Genomic DNA, 20,296 nt, shown 5'->3' with positions numbered 1-20,296 from the left:
GCTTTTCAACCGTTCGCTGCCTGCACCCGCACGCCTGACCAGCATCACCACCCTGGATGGTTCCGACCTTGAATATGTGGACAGCTATAAGTACCTAGGTGTCTGGCTAGACTCTAAACTCTCCTTCCAGACCCATATCAAACATCTCCAATCGAAAATCAAATCAAGAGTCGGCTTTCTATTCCGCAACAAAGCCTCCTTCACTCACGCCGCCAAACTTACCCTAGTAAAACTGACTATCCTACCGATCCTCGACTTCGGCGATGTCATCTACAAAATTGCTTCCAACACTCTACTCAGCAAACTGGATGCAGTTTATCACAGTGCCATCCGTTTTGTCACTAAAGCACCTTATACCACCCACCACTGCGACTTGTATGCTCTAGTCGGCTGGCCCTCGCTACATATTCGTCGCCAGACCCACTGGCTCCAGGTCATCTACAAGTCCATGCTAGGTAAAGCTCCGCCTTATCTCAGTTCACTGGTTACGATGGCAACACCCATCCGTAGCACGCGCTCCAGCAGGTGTATCTCACTGATCATCCCTAAAGCCAACACCTCATTTGGCCGCCTTTCGTTCCAGTTCTCTGCTGCCTGTGATTGGAACGAATTGCAAAAATCGCTGAAGTTGGAGACTTTTATCTCCCTCACCAACTTCAAACATCTGCTATCTGAGCAGCTAACCGATCGCTGCAGCTGTACATAGTCTATTGGTAAATAGCCCACCCATTTTCACCTACCTCATCCCCATACTGTTTTTATTTATTTATTTTTCAGCTCTTTTGCACACCAATATCTCTATCTCTACCTTTACATAACCATCTGATCATTTATCACTCCAGTGTTAATCTGCATAATTGTAATTATTTGCCTACCTTCTCATGCCTTTTGCACACAATGTATATATAGACTCCCCTTTTTTCTACTGTGTTATTGACTTGTTAATTGTTTACTCCATGTGTAACTCTGTGTTGTCTGTTCACACTGCTATGCCTTATCTTGGCCAGGTCGCAGTTGCAAATGAGAACTTGTTCTCAACTAGCCTACCTGGTTAAATAAAGGTGAAATAAATAAAAAAATAAAAAAAAATAAACAGACAGTTCAATATCATTTAAAACCAAGTGTCCGGCAAATCCATGCATACACTAAGTCGCAATTTCCTAAATATGTTTTTACCGTCACACAATTCCTTCAATTTCGGGACATGTAACAGTAACTGTTCAGTCTTGCTGACGTCTGCTATTCTGTATCATGTATCATCTTCAAGCCTCAAGCGACTGAAGATCACAGATTGGTCATCGCCCAGCGGTCGCGTTTGTGATCTGCATAAAACATTGGGAAATGCTGGTCTTTTTCACCGCCTACCACGCCAAGTTCGCGCGCCCAACGGACCCCCGCCCACTCTCTTTCTCACCGCTTTCACAAGCCTCGATAATGAATGGGAAGGGGTGTTTCGCCGCGCGGCGCCGCGTGCTAGAGTACACGAGCCGTGCAGCGCGAGTCAATGAAGAACTCCTAGAAAAACATTGGTTGGCCCACAAATATTCTCTGACGTTATATAACGACGTCTGCTCGCTTCACTTCCTGGTTGACTGTGTGAATTTGTCCAAACATGACCGCGTGTGCTGTGTACAGGTAGAATAGATAAAAGGTATACCTTTTTTTGTACCTCATGGCTTCTGTCAGTGACCTGCAAGCTCGACGAGTTGAAAATAATAATACACGCACTCTGTTGAACTCAGAAGGCGTTTATGAAGCAGCAGAAGATAATTCATCCCAGATCATTCTGGAGAACCCCGATCCTGATATCGTTAAAACAATCTCACATTATTTCGATGTTGCTCTCAGTGGGCAGAAATATGTGTTATCCCATCCCGTCACAGACCATGGCACTGAGTCTTCAGCAGACAGGTAAGCACACGTGGAAAGATGAACCCAGATAAATTGGTTAAAAGTCAGTGTTGTGCCCTCAGCAATGCTTCTACATAAATGTGTGAAGCATTCAGAATAGATTCCTATAGCTAGCTTATTACAACAATGTCAAGAAAAATGTATTTGAATTAACATTACAATTAACACAACCAAAAGTGTGAACATTGCAATGCTTGTTTTTCCCTTTTCTCACACATATATCAGTAGGGATTCAGGGGACAGCCTGTTCATAACTCAAGTGCCAGTGTCTGAGGTGGTGAGGTCTGTGAGAAGATGTCACTCAAAGGAGAGGTCAGAGTTCACATGTACCATAGAATCAGAGGAGGAGAGTGGGGACGAAGATGGACCTGCCACTCCCCAAAGGAAGCAGCAGGTCTCACAGGCAATGAAACATCACAAGAGGAAAGCAGAGAAGCATGGCCTGAAAAAGTACTCCTTTCCCTTTCTGGGGAGCGTTTACAGAAGTAAACCCCTATCTAGTCGAGAGTGGGCTTACAGAAACACACACCTACCACTATTAAATAGTGTGACCTTCTCGGTAAGTAGGCAGCACTTCTTGTGTCAAATTCGTATTGTAAAAAAAAAGATCCTTCATAAAATATAACAAAGTGCAGCTTCTGATACTTATCATTTGGATCATATATAGGCCTAATGTATTTGTGGGTAACTAATGTGTCATATGCTTCTAAATGTCTTCTCAGTCTCACTGACATTAAATCCCTTTTGTTTCCAATAGAGTAAGGCAATTGGAGGCTTTTTTAGATGTGTCAAAACACTGAAGAAGTTCTCTAAAGGAAAAGCGACTTTAGCTTCAGCTTTACCAAACAGATATCTGGATAAGGAAGGTGAACTGTCTCCACTGTCAGAGTAAGGTTTCTACAGCTCTACATTTTGAAATAAGAAAAGGTTGTAATTGCTGGAGATGGTCAGTGCTCTTAAGGTAGATTTGAGCTATGAAATTTATAATGATTGTATATTTCTGAGGTGTATAAAGCTGTATTTTTTTCTATGGACCGACAGACAGGAGGTGGAATCTGAAGGTAGTGATGATGACATCAGAGTGGTGGTGAGTATGATCAAATAATCTTACATTTTATCTAGGCTCTTTTTCTCATTGCATCATGAGTCAAATGATTTGCTATTTCATTTTATCAACATTTCTTTGTTACAGGAAAATACACTTTTAATGCCATTCCTGAAAAAGAAAAATAGGCGAACTTGGCGTTATCCATCATCTGAAGCTGAAAAGCAATGCAGAAAGTTTTCATCTGTAAGCAAAGACTCCACCGCCAAGACAAAGAAACGGAGCACAAAGAAAACACAATACCTCCCTCATGTTAAAGAAACTCTTTCCTTGGTTTCCAAAATGATTAAAGACACACCATCAAAGCGGAGTTCTACTGGGTCACGGCGAATCGTACCTGAGAAATGTAACATGGCAGAAGAAGAGACTAACCCAGAGTCAGTCAGTTGCGTTAGGAGATGTTCATCTGGTAGGAGTTTAGTCCGCAATGAAACAGAAGAACCTGGTATACATTTAGCTGAAAATACAGACGGACAGGAAGAGAACGACAACATGGACATTTCATTGACAGAATGGAAGACAATGCTGAATATCGGATTTGTCAGTGAGGAAGTAGAGGGGAGTAGAATAGACCAGGCAGTGGACATAACGAGTTCACCTATTAGTGAAGTGCAGGAAAGTGAAGGAAGCTGTTTGGAGAGGACCCAAGGCAGAGCCATGACCCCCAGTGTGACTGGGCAGCGCCCTGATCGTGACCATCAGAAACAGACAAGAGAAACAGAGGCTGATCCTGGAATTAAAGGTCACAACCCCGCTTCAACAGATCCAGCGCTCACAATTGACTGTACAAATGTTGATGCTGGGGGAGACTATGAACAGAAGGGAAAGAAGAGGAAGAAAAAGAACAGGAAAAGAGAGGGAGGAGATGATGAAAGTATAGAGGACCGAGTTGGGCAGCCTCCATGCCAAGAAGCTCCAGATTATCAGGAACTAGTCACCTGTGTGAGTACAAGCACCATACAGGGAGGAGAGGCTACTGAGATAACCCAGGATAACAAGGCAGAGCATTCTGTGTCCGTGTCTGGTGAAATGATTATGCCACAGAAAAAAAAGAGAAAAAAGGATATAAGACCGAAAACAATTGAGTGCTCTATAGTCCAACTTACTAAATTGGTAGCCCAGAGAAAGAAGCATAAAACCATGGCACCAATAGACAATTCTTTGGCACAGAGTGACGGCACAATCTATTTTAGGAAAAAGAAAAAGGCAAAGAAAAATGGGGATTCCTGCAGCAATGAAATGGTGGGAAATTATACTCAAATTCCTCTGATTACAAGTACTTCATCTCAATCTGGTGAAATCAATACACTGGAGAAGAAAAACCGCAAACGAGATAAGAAACAGAATTCTGACATTCATGAAGATTCTTTGGCCAGTCCCAAAGAGAATGTTGTGACCCATGAGAGGTCTGAAGACAAGGTTACGGAGAAGAAGCGGAAGAAGAGGAGGAAATCTTCAACTGAAGATGGCGCCATTGTTCAACAACAAGAGGATAGTATTCAAAAATTCCAAATCACCCTCAAGAGTTCTGTGTCTGAATCCATTGACACTGTGCCACCAAGAAAAAAGCGGAAGAAAGATGGGGATGTAGTAACTCCTTTGAGCACAGAGGAGAGACGTCAAAAGGACAGCATACCACCTGAAACAGATGAGATCACTAGCCCAAGAAAGAAGAAGAAAAAGCGAGATGAGTCTAAAGACACTTGTTCTGTCATACACCAGGATACAGCAGCTCCACTGGAAAAAGACAGTATTGGCATATCTTTGGAGGGGTGTGAGAGTTCTGCTTTGACTCCAGATGACACAGTTTCTCAGAGAAAAACTAAGAAAAATAAGAATTCCCTCACCAAACATGATCCTGAGGGAAGACTGAAAAATTATGCAACTAAAATATCTCAGAGGATGAACGCAACTGTAAAAAATTCTGCTGAAGTAAGACTTGAAGCTGAAAGTGCCTTTATATCCTCAGAGAGAAAGAGGAAAAAGACAAAGAGGAGGAAATCCACTGATTACGAAGTACCAGCGGTAGGACATCAAGATAATGATAACACTGCAATACTAATTGAAACGACCCAGAGTTCTATGACCCAATACAAAGAAACAGAGTCACAGAAGAAGAAGAAAAATAAAATAAATGATAACACTGCAATGCTAATTGAAACGACCCGGAGTTCTATGACCCAATACACAGAAACAGAGTCACAGAAGAAGAAGAAGAAGAAAATAAATAGAAAAACAAACAAGGAATCAGTTGCCCCGAAGTGCACAGATGGAAGACAGACCGGGGAGATGTCAGAGGCGACGTCAGGCTGTCTGCCTTTACCACAGATTAATCCTGATCCTGTATCAATCTCCCATGAATTTGTTTCATCAGCAGAGAAGAAAAAGAAGAAAAATAAGCATGGAAAAGACAAGAGGATGATGTATGTATGATGCATATCAGGATTACCTCGCAACCGAACACATTGACACAGTGGTGATGTCATGAAGCATGCCATCTGAATAAACCCATAGCTTGGAGAGGATTTTTGATGGGTGGCCTTTGGTTATAAGGGAACAGATTTTTAAATGAGTAGATTCATTGTACACCACCTCTATGATGGTTGTTCTTCCACTCTTTAGAGACACTTGTTTGCTAATTCAGATGATCAATTAACAAATTCAGATGATAAATGTGCATGCATAGGCTAGTCAGATAAACTGAACGTTTTCAGTGTTAAGTTACCACTGAATGGTGTTTTGTAAAGAATATTTTTTTATCCTACCCTGTCACCTAGTGGACAAATTAAGACAAAACACACTGGTTTTACTCAAACTGGTTTTATTGCAGTGTTAGTGACATGTTTATAACTTGGATTCTACTGTCATGACGTTTCATTAGTCCTCCATATAATGTATGCCAGTGACGCATGAGAAAGTGGTTTTGTACATTTGATAAGATTTGTTTCTTGTTCAGTTTTGAAATAGATTACATTTCTAATGTAATTCCCTCCAGTAAGGGACATTGATGCAATATCCTTTGTGTGCAGTGCATCATATGAAGGCCTAGTCTAAACATTGTCTCCACAATCATTATAGCTATAGTAATAATTTTTATATTGGCTCCATACAAGTGTAGTTGTAAGTATGACTGTCTATTGAAAGATACAATAAATGTACAGTTTATCAATGTTTTATTGTAAGACTAATGTGTTATTGATTAGCAGCACTGTATTCATAGAATTAGATCAGTTCAGGCAAATAATGTCTAGAGAGATATATAGGCCTATAAAACGTAACGTTCATATATAATTATGTAATATGAATTGATAATCTGGTTGGAACAGAATAATTAATATTGTGGTTGCAACTTTAAGATTAACTGTGAAAATCATATTTATAAAATTGTAAAACCATATCACAACCAATCCATAATGGGGATAGCCTAGTATGTGTAGGCTGTTGTGGGAGGATCTTAACCCAACCTTCTCAAGTAATGTACAACACGACGGAGTTATGTTCGGTGGTGAGTTGTCACAGTAGTCCAGCGGCGATATTATGTAAGTGTACTACCCGAACAGCATTCATATCACAATTGGTTAAGAAACGTCAACCGTGGTTTTTATTGCCTGGCAACTTTCAGCGGCTGCTATCCGAGTCCTCAAGCTCGTGCTTTCATCTGAGGGCTTGTATCAACTGTTCAATATTCCAGCCTTCACTACCGCTATGACTTCAAGTACCAATGTCTCTTGTTTTCACGAGGCTCGAAGAGTTGCTATTTTTGGAGGCACGCACGGAAATGAAATGTCAGGCGTAACGCTTGTAAATCTGTGGATACAGAATGGAAAAGAAATACATAGAAAGGGAGTTGAGACGAAACCCTTCATAACGAACCCAAGAGCCGTGGAGAAATGCACTAGATATGTGGACACAGATCTTAACAGAGCGTTCACGACCGAGAATCTCAGGTAAATAGTGGGGACCTTTGACGTTGAGTCGTGTTTATCTGTCTGTCCAGTGTTATTTAGTTCACAGTACCCAAATACACTTAAAGTCTATATTGTCTAGAGACAACTCTGGAATTGCCATATTATATATGTTCTTATTTTATATATATATATATATATATATATATATATATTGTGGATCCATGGTGCTAAGGATGTATGTTTATTATGGCTTATTATAAGCAATTGCCGAACAGCTTATTATGGAAATCCTGAAGTTTGTGATTTTCTGAAGAAAAAAAAAATGAAAAAAAAAAGTTGAACTGCCCCAATTACAGCAAAGTTACTGTATTCATGCTCACACAGACTCACAGCTGATTTTCAGCCTGCCTCTGGGCAAAACCTGAGCAGAATGTGACTGAGTTACAAATGAGCTTGGAGTTGGTCCAAGTGCATGACAGCAGAAGGATTGGACTGACAGAAGTTCATGTTTTATAATACAGTAGCCTATTCATTAAATTACATGTGTAATGATTTATTTAGCTTCTAACTTGGCATTATGCCCCAATGGCCAAATAGGCCTAGTTTGAAAACTTCAGTGTGTATGCATGGGAAGCAAGCACCTTCCATCTCCTTGCTATCATGATATAGGTAGGCTTGAATCCACATTTTGAACCTTCAACATATAGTCTAAATGTAGAAATAATGCTTCTCTTCAGTGTCTGTAGATGTAGTCAAATAGATTATAAACTCATTTTTCACTTGAGTATTGCATCTACTCAGCAGACTCCTCTCTAGTCACACTACCATGTTGTTGACACATCATTTAGGCAGGCTAAGCTGATTACCTCCTTGAAGACATTCTAATTATAGCATTTCTATTTATATCAGGCCGATGGACTGCACTCTTGATTCCAAGATACATTCCTGTAATGTTTTTGTGGTTTCATACTGGCATTTTGGTGTTTGGTGTAAGCTGGTTGGTAGGCCTATAGTTGTCTTTTAACCAATCAACCACACATTTTTCATAATCTATCTGGCATAGTTTTTCTTTTATAGCCTACTGAGGGTGGAGAATAACTGCATTTGACAGACCTACCTGTCTCTATTGTGCTACATGATAGTCCTAACTATCCGGACATTGCTAGATATGCAGTGAAAAGGGAGTTGGGCGGGGGGAGAGAAAGAGACAAAAAATGGGTAGCACAGGTGCCATTATGCTATTGGGGCAGCTTGGAGAACATGCTGGTTCAGCATTAGAGCATTTGTTGTTTTAGAATTGTTTTAAAAAAAAGGCATAGGAGAGGAAGGAAACATTTCAGCTATCCAATGGTATTGTGAATCAATTTTGTGAGCATAGGTTGCAGCATGATAAGAATCACTGAAGATTAGCTTAGTCATTAGTTCATAAGAAGTTCAGAAATGTTGTAATAATTGCTCAGAAATGCTTGCCAGTTGAGACTTCCTCTGCTCTATGTTCGCTACATACTTCAGTCTGAGACTGTCATAATTGAAGGAGTTTGTGGTGACAACAAAATGAGGTGTGTTGTACAAAACAACGTCATCAGCGATTGGATCATCGATAACCAATCAGAGTATCAATGCCAATGATACATTTTCCAAATGCCACTTTACCCACATGTGTTCTGGCTCTGACCCAACACATCAGTTTCTGGGACCAATCAGAACAGTTAGAATGTGTTTGCGTTCTAGACATCATTGGGGGGGTAATCAGATCCAGACTCACTGCGGAGAAGAAACTAACATCCATGGCTGTGGTGTAGTGTTTGGCTGGAGCAAGGAGTTTGGGTAGCCAGGCAACAGAACTGCAAGGCTGTGAGAATATGGTCCAAATAAATGTGCTGCTTTTGAGGGTCAGAAAAAGAACATGCTTTGTGATATTGTTGTTCTCCAAAATGTTAGCTTTTTCTGACTCCCCAACAACAGGATGTTCCGGTTTTCAGGGGAAATAGAAAGAGAGCCTGTGACACTACTGCTTTTGGACGTTAACAAGGCGACACTCCATCTTATCTCTTCCCCCACATTTACTGGATTGGTTCAACAGTGCAGAAGAGAACTTCCCCCCCAATTTTTTTTTCTTCTCGTCAAGACCAGTATGTAGGGGATCTAGTTTCAGGCGTTTCTTTTACGCCTGCTACATTAGTTAACCAAAATTTAGAAACGTACCCTTTGAATGTGAGCATGAATATGCATGAGCCTGATCATACTCTTAAAGGGATAGCGCAGTTAAAAACGTGATTTTTCTGTCAAATAAAAAATATATTTCCACATTATGAGTTGGAAATAACACTCTGAAATTGTGAAAATTATTATAATGCACTTACAGTGCCTTGCGAAAGTATTCGGCCCCCTTGAACTTTGCGACCTTTTGCCACATTTCAGGCTTCAAACATAAAGATACAAAACTGTATTTTTTTGTGAAGAATCAACAACAAGTGGGACACAATCATGAAGTGGAACGACATTTATTGGATATTTCAAACTTTTTTAACAAATCAAAAACTGAAAAATTGGGCGTGCAAAATTATTCAGCCCCCTTAAGTTAATACTTTGTAGCGCCACCTTTTGCTGCGATTACAGCTGCAAGTCGCTTGGGGTATGTCTCTATCAGTTTTGCACATCGAGAGACTGACATTTTTTCCCATTCCTCCTTGCAAAACAGCTCGAGCTCAGTGAGGTTGGATGGAGAGCATTTGTGAACAGCAGTTTTCAGTTCTTTCCACAGATTCTCGATTGGATTCAGGTCTGGACTTTGACTTGGCCATTCTAACACCTGGATATGTTTATTTTTGAACCATTCCATTGTAGATTTTGCTTTATGTTTTGGATCATTGTCTTGTTGGAAGACAAATCTCCGTCCCAGTATCAGGTCTTTTGCAGACTCCATCAGGTTTTCTTCCAGAATGGTCCTGTATTTGGCTCCATCCATCTTCCCATCAATTTTAACCATCTTCCCTGTCCCTGCTGAAGAAAAGCAGGCCCAAACCATGATGCTGCCACCACCATGTTTGACAGTGGGGATGGTGTGTTCAGAGTGATGAGCTGTGTTGCTTTTACGCCAAACATAACGTTTTGCATTGTTGCCAAAAAGTTCAATTTTGGTTTCATCTGACCAGAGCACCTTCTTCCACATGTTTGGTGTGTCTCCCAGGTGGCTTGTGGCAAACTTTAAACTACACTTTTTATGGATATCTTTAAGAAATGGCTTTCTTCTTGCCACTCTTCCATAAAGGCCAGATTTGTGCAATATACAACTGATTGTTGTCCTATGGGCAGAGTCTCCCACCTCAGCTGTAGATCTCTGCAGTTCATCCAGAGTGATCATGGGCCTCTTGGCTGCGTCTCTGATCAGTCTTCTCCTTGTATGAGCTGAAAGTTTAGAGGGACGGCCAGGTCTTGGTAGATTTGCAGTGGTCTGATACTCCTTCCATTTCAATATTATCGCTTGCACAGTGCTCCTTGGGATGTTTAAAGCTTGGGATTTTTTTTTGTATCAAAATCCGGCTTTAAACTTCTTCACAACAGTATCTCGGACCTGCCTGGTGTGTTCCTTGTTCTTCATGATCCTCTCTGCGCTTTTGACGGACCTCTGAGACTATCACAGTGCAGGTGCATTTATACAGAGACTTGATTACACACAGGTGGATTGTATTTATCATCATTAGTCATTTAGGTCAACATTGGATAATTCAGAGATCCTCCCTGAACTTCTGGAGAGAGTTCTGAATAATTTTGCATGCCCAATTTTTCAGTTTTTGATTTGTTAAAAAAGTTTGAAATATCCAATAAATGTCGTTCCACTTCATGATTGTGTCCCACTTGTTGTTGATTCTTCACAAAAAAATACAGTTTTATATCTTTATGTTTGAAGCCTGAAATGTGGCAAAAGGTCGCAAAGTTCAAGGGGGCCGAATACTTTCGCAAGGCACTGTATGTATGTAACAAATGCTTTCCCATCCTGCCTGTAGCAGAGTAGGCATTTTCAATATTTGTGGGCTACAACTTACCGCTGTCTGGTGAAAGTTTTGTTGGTCTTCTTACATCAGGGTTAAAGTGTAAGTCTTATATCACCATTTGTTTATTGTAGCGGACTCCACTGTCAATCATTAACAGCCTCATTTATTGTAAGGCATGTGCTGTGTTCTGAATTACATATTTACTAGGGATAATCGCTAGCTTATAAATGGCTGTTTAGTATAAAGGCCTAGTATGTGGGGTATATAAGACCACTGTTTACTAGACAGGAGGTGAACAGTATTGTACACTAAACAAAAATATAAACGCAAGATGTAAACTGTTGGTCCCATGTTTCATGAGCTGAAATAAAAAATCCCAGACATTTTCCATATGCACAAAAAGCTTATTTATCTCAAATTTTGTGCACAAATTTGTTTACGTCCCTGTTAGTGAGCTTTTCTCCTTTGCCAAGATAATCCATCCACCTGACAGGTGTGGCATATCAAGAAGCTGATTAAATTATCATTACACAGGTGCACCTTGTGCTGGGACAATAAAAGGCCTCTTTAAAATGTGCAGTTTTGTCACACAACACAATGCCACAGATTGATCAAATTTTAAGGGAGCTTGCAATTGGCATGCTGACTGCAGGAATGACCACCAGAGCTGATACCAGAGAACTGAATGTTCATGACTACCATAAGTTGCCTCCAACCGGCCTTTCAACCGCAGACCACGTGTAACCACACCAGCCCAGGACCTCCACTTCCGGCTTCTTTACCTGTGGGATTGTCTGAGGGGGCCTTTTATTGTCCCCAGCACCTGTCAGGTGGATGAGGAGAATTTCTGTCTGTAATAAAGCCCCATTCTGGGGAAAACTCATTATGATTGGCTGGCTCCCCAGTGATGCACTCCTACCCAGTCATGTAAAATCCTAGGGGCCTAATGAATGTATTTCAATTGACTGATTTCCTTATATGAACTGTAACTCAGTAAAATCTTTTAAATTGTTGCATGTTGCATTTATATTTTTGTTCAGTATAGTTCATCACTATAGTTATTACACATATGGATTTCACATTGTTAATACAATGTTGCTCCTATAGTAATTACACTGTTACTACACAGGTGTTAGAACTACTAAAAGTAAAGTGCTCCTGAACTACCTGGTGATTACCAGGCCTAGCGGTTAGCGCGTTAGGCCAGTAACCGAAAGGTCGCTGGTTCGAATATCCGAGTCGACAAGGTGACAATCTGTCGATGTGCCCTTGAACAAGGCGCTAAACCCTCATTTTCTCCAGGGGCACCATACTACTATGTCTGACCCTGTAAAACAACACATTTCACTGCACCTATCCGGTGTGTGTGACAATAAAACAAGTGGTTAACCTGTCAGTGGTGTATCCACAGCGCCCCTAGTGGAGATGACCTGCCCTACGAGGTCCAGAGGGCCCAGCAGATCAATGAGATATTTGGACCTAAAGGAAGCCCTGAGGCCTACGATGTCATCTTCGACCTCCACAACACTACCTCCAACATGGGTTGTACGCTCATACTGGAGAGCTCCAAGGATCACTTCAACCTCCAGATGATGCATTACATCAAGGTGAACTTAGAAAGTGTTTTCTCCCTCTCACTTTCTCAAATAAAACATGCTTTTTGGGCTCAGTTAGAATTTCAGGCAGTCAATTCAGGAAATAAACAAAATTACAATTCAGTAACTGAAAAAATTGCATTTATTTTCTCTAACTTCTCAATAAACTGAAAAGTAGAAGCTATTTATTTCAGAAGTTTTAACATGTCTGAAGTTTAAATTCAAATCACTTCCTGAATTGACAGCCGTCAATTCGAATTGAGCCCAACCCTGGTCCAGGAAACCGCCGTTCTGTGTTTCCTCTTAGTGCACTTTGCATAACCTTTCTCACTCACTAACCCATTATGGGTTAGTTGTATGAATAATGAATAATTTCATTGATTGAATCACAAGGTTACCTATTAGTGCTCTTTAATGGTACATGTGAGTTAACTATAGGGAACCTATAGGAAGTTAGCTATTGTATAAAGAGGAGGGTTAAAACCACTTATTAAACACTGGTTTGACTATGGTCTTTTAAGTGAAAATTGGTCATACTTAGCCTTTTATTGTTATATTTCTGACTAATGTGTTATTAGCAGCCATATTGTAATGGAAATAATGTTTTCTGTGTTGAGGTTGTGTGTTTGTTCACATGCTGAGACATCTTTAATTATGTCATGCAGAAAGCCATAGCTCCTGACAGTTGTCCAGTTCTGCTGACTGAACACCCGCTACTCAAGTATTCAACTTCACGCTCTGTGGCCAAGCACCCCATCGGTGAGTGCAAATTCCAGCCTTACAGCCTATGAAGAATTTGAGATGTTGCAGTACGTTGGGGGCATTTATTCACTTTTTAAAAACTATATAATGTAATAGTAATTATTAAACAAGTCAAAAATAAGCCAAGTTTAAATAGATTGAAATTGAATTTGTCCCTAAAGAAGACAACATATTTAAAGGATATATTTAAAGGTTTTGAATGTGTTTATTTCAGGTCTAGAGGTTGGCCCACAACCTCAGGGGGTTTTGAGGAGCAACATCTTTGAGTCTATGAGGGTGGTACTGAAACATGCCCTGGACTTCATTGAGCTCTTCAACGAAGGTGTGCAACATTTGTGTAAAATGTATAAAAGATAAGCATTCCATAGATTTTGTACAGCACACATCAGCTGACGGTAAATTAATATGGTTATAAGGTATTAAAAACAAAATACCTACGCGGTAGTTTGAATGTCCCACTGTCACGTTGTATAAAGGATTGGAGACAGGTGCAGGAATACACAATAGGGGGTTTAATACTCCACCCAAAAATACAACATGCCATGAAAGGCACGGGGACGAAGCCCAAAACACGTAAACAAAAACACAGGGATGTAACCCAAACAAAAGAGCGAGGTTGAACGTCTAATAAATACAAGGGACGAGACCTGTAATAGCAATACAGTGAGGGAAAAAAGTATTTGATCCCCTGCTGATTTTGTACGTTTACCCACTGACAAAGAAATTATCAGTCTATAATTTTAATGGTAGGTTTATTTGAACAGTGAGAGACAGAATAACAACAAAAATCCAGACAAACGCATGTCAAAAATGTTATAAATTGATTTGCATTTTAATAAGGGAAATAATATTTGACCCCTCTGCAAAACATGACTTAGTACTTGGTGGCAAAACCCTTGTTGGCAATCACAGAGGTCAGACGTTTCTTGTAGTTGGCCACCAGGTTTGCACACATCTCAGGAGGGATTTTGTCACACTGAACGGTGAGGAATCAGCACAGAACTACACGGGAGGATCTTGTCAATGATCTCAAGCAGCTGGGACCATAGTCACCAAGAAAACAATTGGTAACACACTACGCCGTGAAGGACTGAAATCCTGCAGCGCCCGCAAGGTCCCCCTGCTCAAGAAAGCACATATACATGCATGTCTGAAGTTTGCCAATGAACATCTGAATGATTCAGAGGACAACTGGGTGATGTTGTGGTCAGATGAGACCAAAATGGAGCTCTTTGGCATCAACTCAACTCGCCGTGTTTGGAGGGGGAGGAATGCTGCCTATGACTCCAAGAATCTCATCCCCACCGTCAAACATGGAGGTGGAAACATTATGCTTTGGGGGTGTTTTTCTGCTAAGGGGACAGGACAACTTCACCGCATCAAAGGGATGATGGACGGGGCCATGTACCGTCAAATCTTGGGTGAGAACCTCCTTCCCTCAGCCAGGATATTGAATCAGCAGGGGATCAAATACTTTTTCCCCTCACTGTACATGGGATGAGACCCGTAATAATGAGTACACAATGCACGAAAGCTGAAATAACAAAGCACAGGTACTCACAAGACCAACAGACATGGGAACATTAACCCACAAGACAATGGTAAACAAAGGGCACATACATACAATTACTAATCAGGGGAAATGGGAACCAGGTGTGCGTAATGAAACAGTTCAATAATGCCTAGAGGCCGGTGACGTAGACCTCCGGAACTCTGGCACGGAATGAGCAGCAGTACCAGGGGAATCCGTGACACCAACCGTCTTGTTTTGTTAAGAAAACAATTGTTGTAAGAGAAAGCTTTTTGCAGAACATATTGTGGTTTCTACTCTACCAACACTTTAATAATAAAACAGAAATACAAATCTAACATCAACAACATAAACTTTTATCTTCGAGAGATGTCTAATAGGCTAAGTCGTTTTGTATCTCTTTTAGTTTTGTATAAAAGCCTTCTCTGCTCCCCCTTCAGCCTATCTGGCATTATCAGCATCACTGTAATGACTCAGTTTTTGTGACATTGCCCATGGGTGAGCAAGTCGTGTTCTCCTTACATGAAAACCTTTTTTAAGTAATCCTTCCACTTCAACTATTTCATAAGATCCCCTTCCAGTTCCTTCAGACAGACAGTGTTTGCCTCTTTGAGGTATCATGTAACTTGTACAGATGTAGGATCTTTCAAAGCAAAAAATTATTCTGTAGCAACAGGAAATGTGAATTATTTTGTGGATTATAATTAATGGAAATTTTTGTAGCGGTTAATACATTTTTAGTTAGGGCAAATGTCCTGCAACAACAGTGATCAAATTAAGATCATACATCTGTATATAGCTGTAAAATATGTACAAGTATGCTTGACAACTATTGGAAATATGAATGGGGAAAAAAGCTGCATGATACCTCAAAACTGCAACCACTGCAACAAGTTTTCCTCAAAATGTTCTGTAAACAAGCAGTAGTTCTCAAGAGTGAATTGAAGTTTGAAGTCTGCATGTTCATTCCCCTCACTAGGCCCGCTAGGCTGCTGAATGGCATACTTGTTGGAAGTTGGTTAGTTTCCATGTGATTAGGAGCCAGCAGGGTTTTGTAATCTGGTGTCCAGGGGCCTGGCTCCAGGGTCCACAGTGGGGGCCTGATGAATGCTGTGTGCCTTGGTGCTGAGTTGTGTTTTCTGCTCTGAGAAATTAAACTGTGTGTGAGGTCCTCCAAAACAACAGTTGGAACTACGGGATATTTTGTACATGATTGGCGATTAATCAATGAGGGAAGAAAAAGTAATGCACACAATCATAGTCAAACTTATTTACAAAATAACACAAATACATACTGTACATAGGCTACATTATTATTGATATTTCTCATAACTGTTGAGGATTATTTTATTTGTGTGCAAGGAAACTACTTCAGTGCTATTTGTTTTGTCCTTTACTTTATTTTGCATGCACAGTAACAAGTGAGGACGATGTGGTGTGTTGGTTATATTGTGTAGGCTTGGAGTTTCCCCCCTGCACAGTGGATGTGTTCAGAGTTTCAGAGAAGATGGACTATCCCAGAGACACCAATGGCAACATCATTGCCATGGTGCACCCCAATCTACAGGTACAAAACCGGGCGATTAAATGCTATGATACTTTTAAATGTCTATTGTTATTTGCTTATTCTAACTTTTTGTTCCTTTCAGTTACGTCTGTTTTTGGCCTAATGTCTTGGGTAACAAATATTGAATTAGTAGTGAATTTCAATAGCCTGTGATGGTGTATCCAATGACAGTCAGAATCCCAGACTGTTTTCTTTAACTGTGGGGATGCAGTAGTTTGATACTTTTCTTCAAAAAAGCAGAACTCTAACTCTTGAGCTTTGAATTTCCTTGTTGTTGTTCATTCCTCCTTTAGGACTGTGACTGGGAGCCGTTGAACCCTGGTGACCCTATGTTCCAAACGTTTGACGGGACAACCCTCCGCTACGAAGGTGCTGGCACCGTCTATCCCACTTTTATTAACGAAGCTGCTTATTATGAGAAGCAGCAGGCGTTCGTAACTACCAGACGAGAGACCTTAGCAGCTGGTGCTATCAAAAAAACATAGGACAAAGTTACAGTGTATCGTTTACTTCAGTTTGTTGTAAGCCCCAGCAATATTCTACATTCTTTACAGTTCATCTTTATTATATTAGATCTATATACAATATTCTTTATAGTTTTCCCAATGACACCACTTAAAAAGAACATCATATCTTTCACATTGCTAATTAGAGAGTAATGTTTTATACACTCTGTACTTTTTTAGATGTCTTATTGATATGTTGTTCTAAGATCAACTAACTATGCAAAGTACAGTCACTGTGACTCGAGGCACTGCTAGGTTTTTAATGAAGCTTTGAACTTTTTCTATCCTAAGAATTGTTGTGATGAATACATTTTCTGTTATTTTTAAAAAGATTTTATTAAGCAAACTTATAAAGTTTTGTGGAGTGAAAGTAAGCATATCTATGACAAATACAAAGTACCGCAATCCCAAGAAGAACCACAACACTTAAGCACTGTTCTTAATACTGTATTCTATATAACCGCTCAGGAAGTTGGGCAATTTTATATTATATCAAAAGGATAGCCTACAACCTGAGAATATTTATGTTGTATCTATTATACTTATAATCAAGTTGTTACAATCAATAAGCTAGTGAGCTTGGCCTTAAAATACAATAACAGAACCTCTTGATGCTACCTAACCTCTCTACAGATGTTGGATCTTAATTTGAGGACTCTTTTGTTGCTGAGAATGTTCCTGCACAGCAGAAAATGCAAACTTGTAGTGTATTTGAGTTTTTAAAAGGCTTATAAAGTTTGTAATTTCCACTGAAAAATGTCAGACTTGATTTGCCCTAATGAAAAATGTATCAACTCCTACAAAAATGTCCATTAGTTATAATCCACATAATAATTCACATTTCTTGTTGCTGCAGGATTAAATTAAGATCCTACATATGTATACAATCAATGCCACCTAACCTTTCTACAATGGTCACTATTATGGTGCTGCTACTATTGTCCTACTATTGCCTTAAAAAAAGTGATTTCTATGATAATTGCATGACATTTGTGAGGGAACGTTTCATTTGTAATCCCAGATGTAGAATAAATACAGATGCTATTTTGATACGAAGTTGGATATGTAAAGGGGATTTATTTTCATGTGACGAGGTGTGATGTGTTTCAAAAGTAAATTTACATGTGTTTGGTGTCATTTTGATGTGCTGTAAGTGGGTTTTAATGTGTGATGTACATTTCGAAAATAACATAGGAGTGGACATATGAAATCTGTTCAAAATATACTGTATGTATATTGTGCAATAATTTCCTTTCCAATAATGTCCTACGCATTTGTTCTTTGTTGAAATGTTATATAGTTATAGCAATAGTGATCTGATTTAAAGATTTCATTCCAATCCCTCAGAACAGTTCAATTGTGGTATATGCCATGCCTTTTTTGTAAAAGTGACATAATCAATAAATATGTCATTTGCATTATACCATCAGTAAATTGATCATAGTGGCTTTTATCATACAATTTTTTTAAATTAAGAAGAAAGTTGTACATGCACTCTTATATCTTCTGATAATTGGAATCAAAAACAAACAGAAATAGATATACAGTATGTATCTATGTACAGTATTTGTTTTCAGAATGTGCCATCTCTGCAATGTCATTATGCTATACGAACACAAGAGAGCAGCGCAACTCTATTTTTTGATATGTCATTTTATTTCACCTTTATTTAACCAGGTAGGCCAGTTGAGAAGAAGTTCTCATTTACAACTGCGACCTGGCCAAGATAAAGCAAAGCAGTGCGACACAAACAACAACACAGAGTTACACATGGAATAAACAAACATACAGTCAATAGCACAATAGAAAAGTTGAAATACAGTGTGTGCAAATGAGGTAAGATAAGGGAGGTAAGGCAATAAATAGGCCATAGTGGAAAAATAATTACAATTTAGCAATTAAACACAAGAGTGATAGATGTGCAGAAGATGAATGTGCAAGTAGAGATACTGGGGTGCAAAGGAGCAAAAAATAAATAACATTATGGGAATGAGGTGCTGTTTACAGATGGGCTATGTACAGGTGCAGTGATCTGTGAGCTGCTCTCACAGCTGGTGTTTAAAGTTAGAGAGGGAGATATGAGTCTCCAGCTTCAGTGATTTTTGAAATTTGTTCCAGTCATTGGCAGCAGAGAACTGGAAGGAAAGGCGGCCAAAGGGGGAATTGGCTTTGGGGGTGACCAGTGAACTATACCTGCTGGAGCGCGTGGTGAGTGCTGCTATGGTGACCAGTGAGCTGAGATAAGGGGGGACTTTACCTAGCAAAGACTTATAGATGACCTGGACCCAGTGGATTTGGCGATGAATATGAAGCGAGGGCCAGCCAACGAGAGCATACAGGTCGCAGTGGTTGGTAGTATATGGGGCTTTGTTGACAAAACGGATGGCAATGTGATAGACTGCATCCAATATGCTGAGTAGAGTGTTGGAGGCTATTTTGTAAATGACATCGCCGAAGTCAAGGATCGGTAGGATAGTCAGTTTTACGAGGGTATGTTTGGCAGCATGAGTGAAGGATGCTTGGTTGCGAAATAGGAAGCCGATTCTAGATTTAATTTTGGATTGGAGATGCTTAATGTGAGTCTGGAAGGAGAGTTTACAATCTAACCAGACACCTAGGTATTTGTAGTTGTCCACATATTGTAAGTCAGAACCGTCCTGAATAGTGATGCTGGATGGGCGGGCAGGTGCGGTCGGCGATCGTTTGAAGAGCATGCATTTAGTTTTACTTGCATTTAAGAGCAGTGTGAGGCCACGGAAGGAGAGTTGTAATGGCATTGAAGCTCGTCTGGAGGTTAGTTAACACAGTGTCCAAAGAAGGGCCAGATGTATACAGAATGGTGTTGTCTGCGTAGAGGTGGATCAGAGAATCACCAGCAGCAAGAGCGACATCACTGATGTATACAGAGAAAAGAGTCGGCCCGAGAATTGAACTCTGTGGCACCCCCATAGAGACTGCCAGAGGTCCGGACAACAGGCCCTCCAATTTGACACACTGAACTCTGTCTGAGAAGTAGTTGGTGAACCAGGTGAGGCAGTCATTTGAGAAGCCAAGGCTGTTGAGTCTGCTGATAAGAATGTGGTGATTGACAGAGTCAAAAGCCTTGGCCAGGCCGAAGAATACAGCTGCACAGTATTGTCTCTTATCGATGGCGGTTATGATATCATGTAGGACCTTGAGCGTGGCTTAGGTGCACCCATGAGCAGCTCGGAAATCAGAAGGTACGGTGGGATTCGAAAATGGTTGGTGATCTGTTTGTTAACTTGGCTTTCGAAGACCTTAGAAAAGCAGTGCAGGATAGATATAGGTCTGTAACAGTTTGGGTCTAGAGTATCTTCCCCTCTGAAGAGGGGGATGACCACGGCAGCTTTCCACTCTTTGGGGATCACAGACAATACGAAAGAGAGGTTGAAAAG

At 40.3% G+C, this 20,296-nt stretch overlaps 2 protein-coding genes across 5 annotated transcripts; both read left to right on the top strand.

The window, feature by feature from the left end:
* Positions 1-1,222: 1,222 nt before the first annotated feature.
* LOC110533638 (uncharacterized) lies at positions 1,223-6,187 on the top strand. 4 transcript variants are annotated; one of them, XM_021618044.3, is made up of 5 exons: positions 1,223-1,911; positions 2,137-2,470; positions 2,669-2,799; positions 2,953-2,998; positions 3,104-6,187. In XM_021618044.3, exons 1-5 carry the CDS (start codon positions 1,673-1,675, stop codon positions 5,447-5,449), a joined length of 3,096 nt encoding a protein of 1,031 aa, XP_021473719.3. In that variant the 5' UTR covers positions 1,223-1,672; the 3' UTR covers positions 5,450-6,187. The 4 variants fall into 4 exon arrangements, with proteins under 4 accessions (XP_021473719.3, XP_021473722.3, XP_021473721.3 ...); XM_021618047.3 differs by having other exon boundaries at positions 1,347-1,911; positions 2,669-2,777; XM_021618046.3 differs by having other exon boundaries at positions 1,564-1,911; positions 2,140-2,470.
* Positions 6,188-6,426: 239 nt separating this feature from the next.
* On the top strand, positions 6,427-18,309 carry aspa (aspartoacylase). The gene is made up of 6 exons (XM_021618049.3): positions 6,427-6,963; positions 12,331-12,526; positions 13,180-13,273; positions 13,491-13,598; positions 16,265-16,374; positions 16,668-18,309. The coding sequence occupies exons 1-6, from the start codon at positions 6,722-6,724 to the stop codon at positions 16,857-16,859; spliced, it is 942 nt and encodes a 313-aa protein (XP_021473724.1). The 5' UTR covers positions 6,427-6,721; the 3' UTR covers positions 16,860-18,309.
* The last annotated feature ends 1,987 nt before the right edge of the window (positions 18,310-20,296 follow it).

This window comes from Oncorhynchus mykiss, chromosome 10, assembly GCF_057628025.1.
Source record: "Oncorhynchus mykiss isolate SJ-2025 chromosome 10, ASM5762802v1, whole genome shotgun sequence".
In the NCBI taxonomy this organism is placed as follows: Eukaryota; Metazoa; Chordata; class Actinopteri; order Salmoniformes; family Salmonidae; genus Oncorhynchus; species Oncorhynchus mykiss.
The sequence above is the reverse complement of the archived record's forward strand: the minus strand, read 5'-3'. Positions and strand labels throughout refer to the sequence as shown.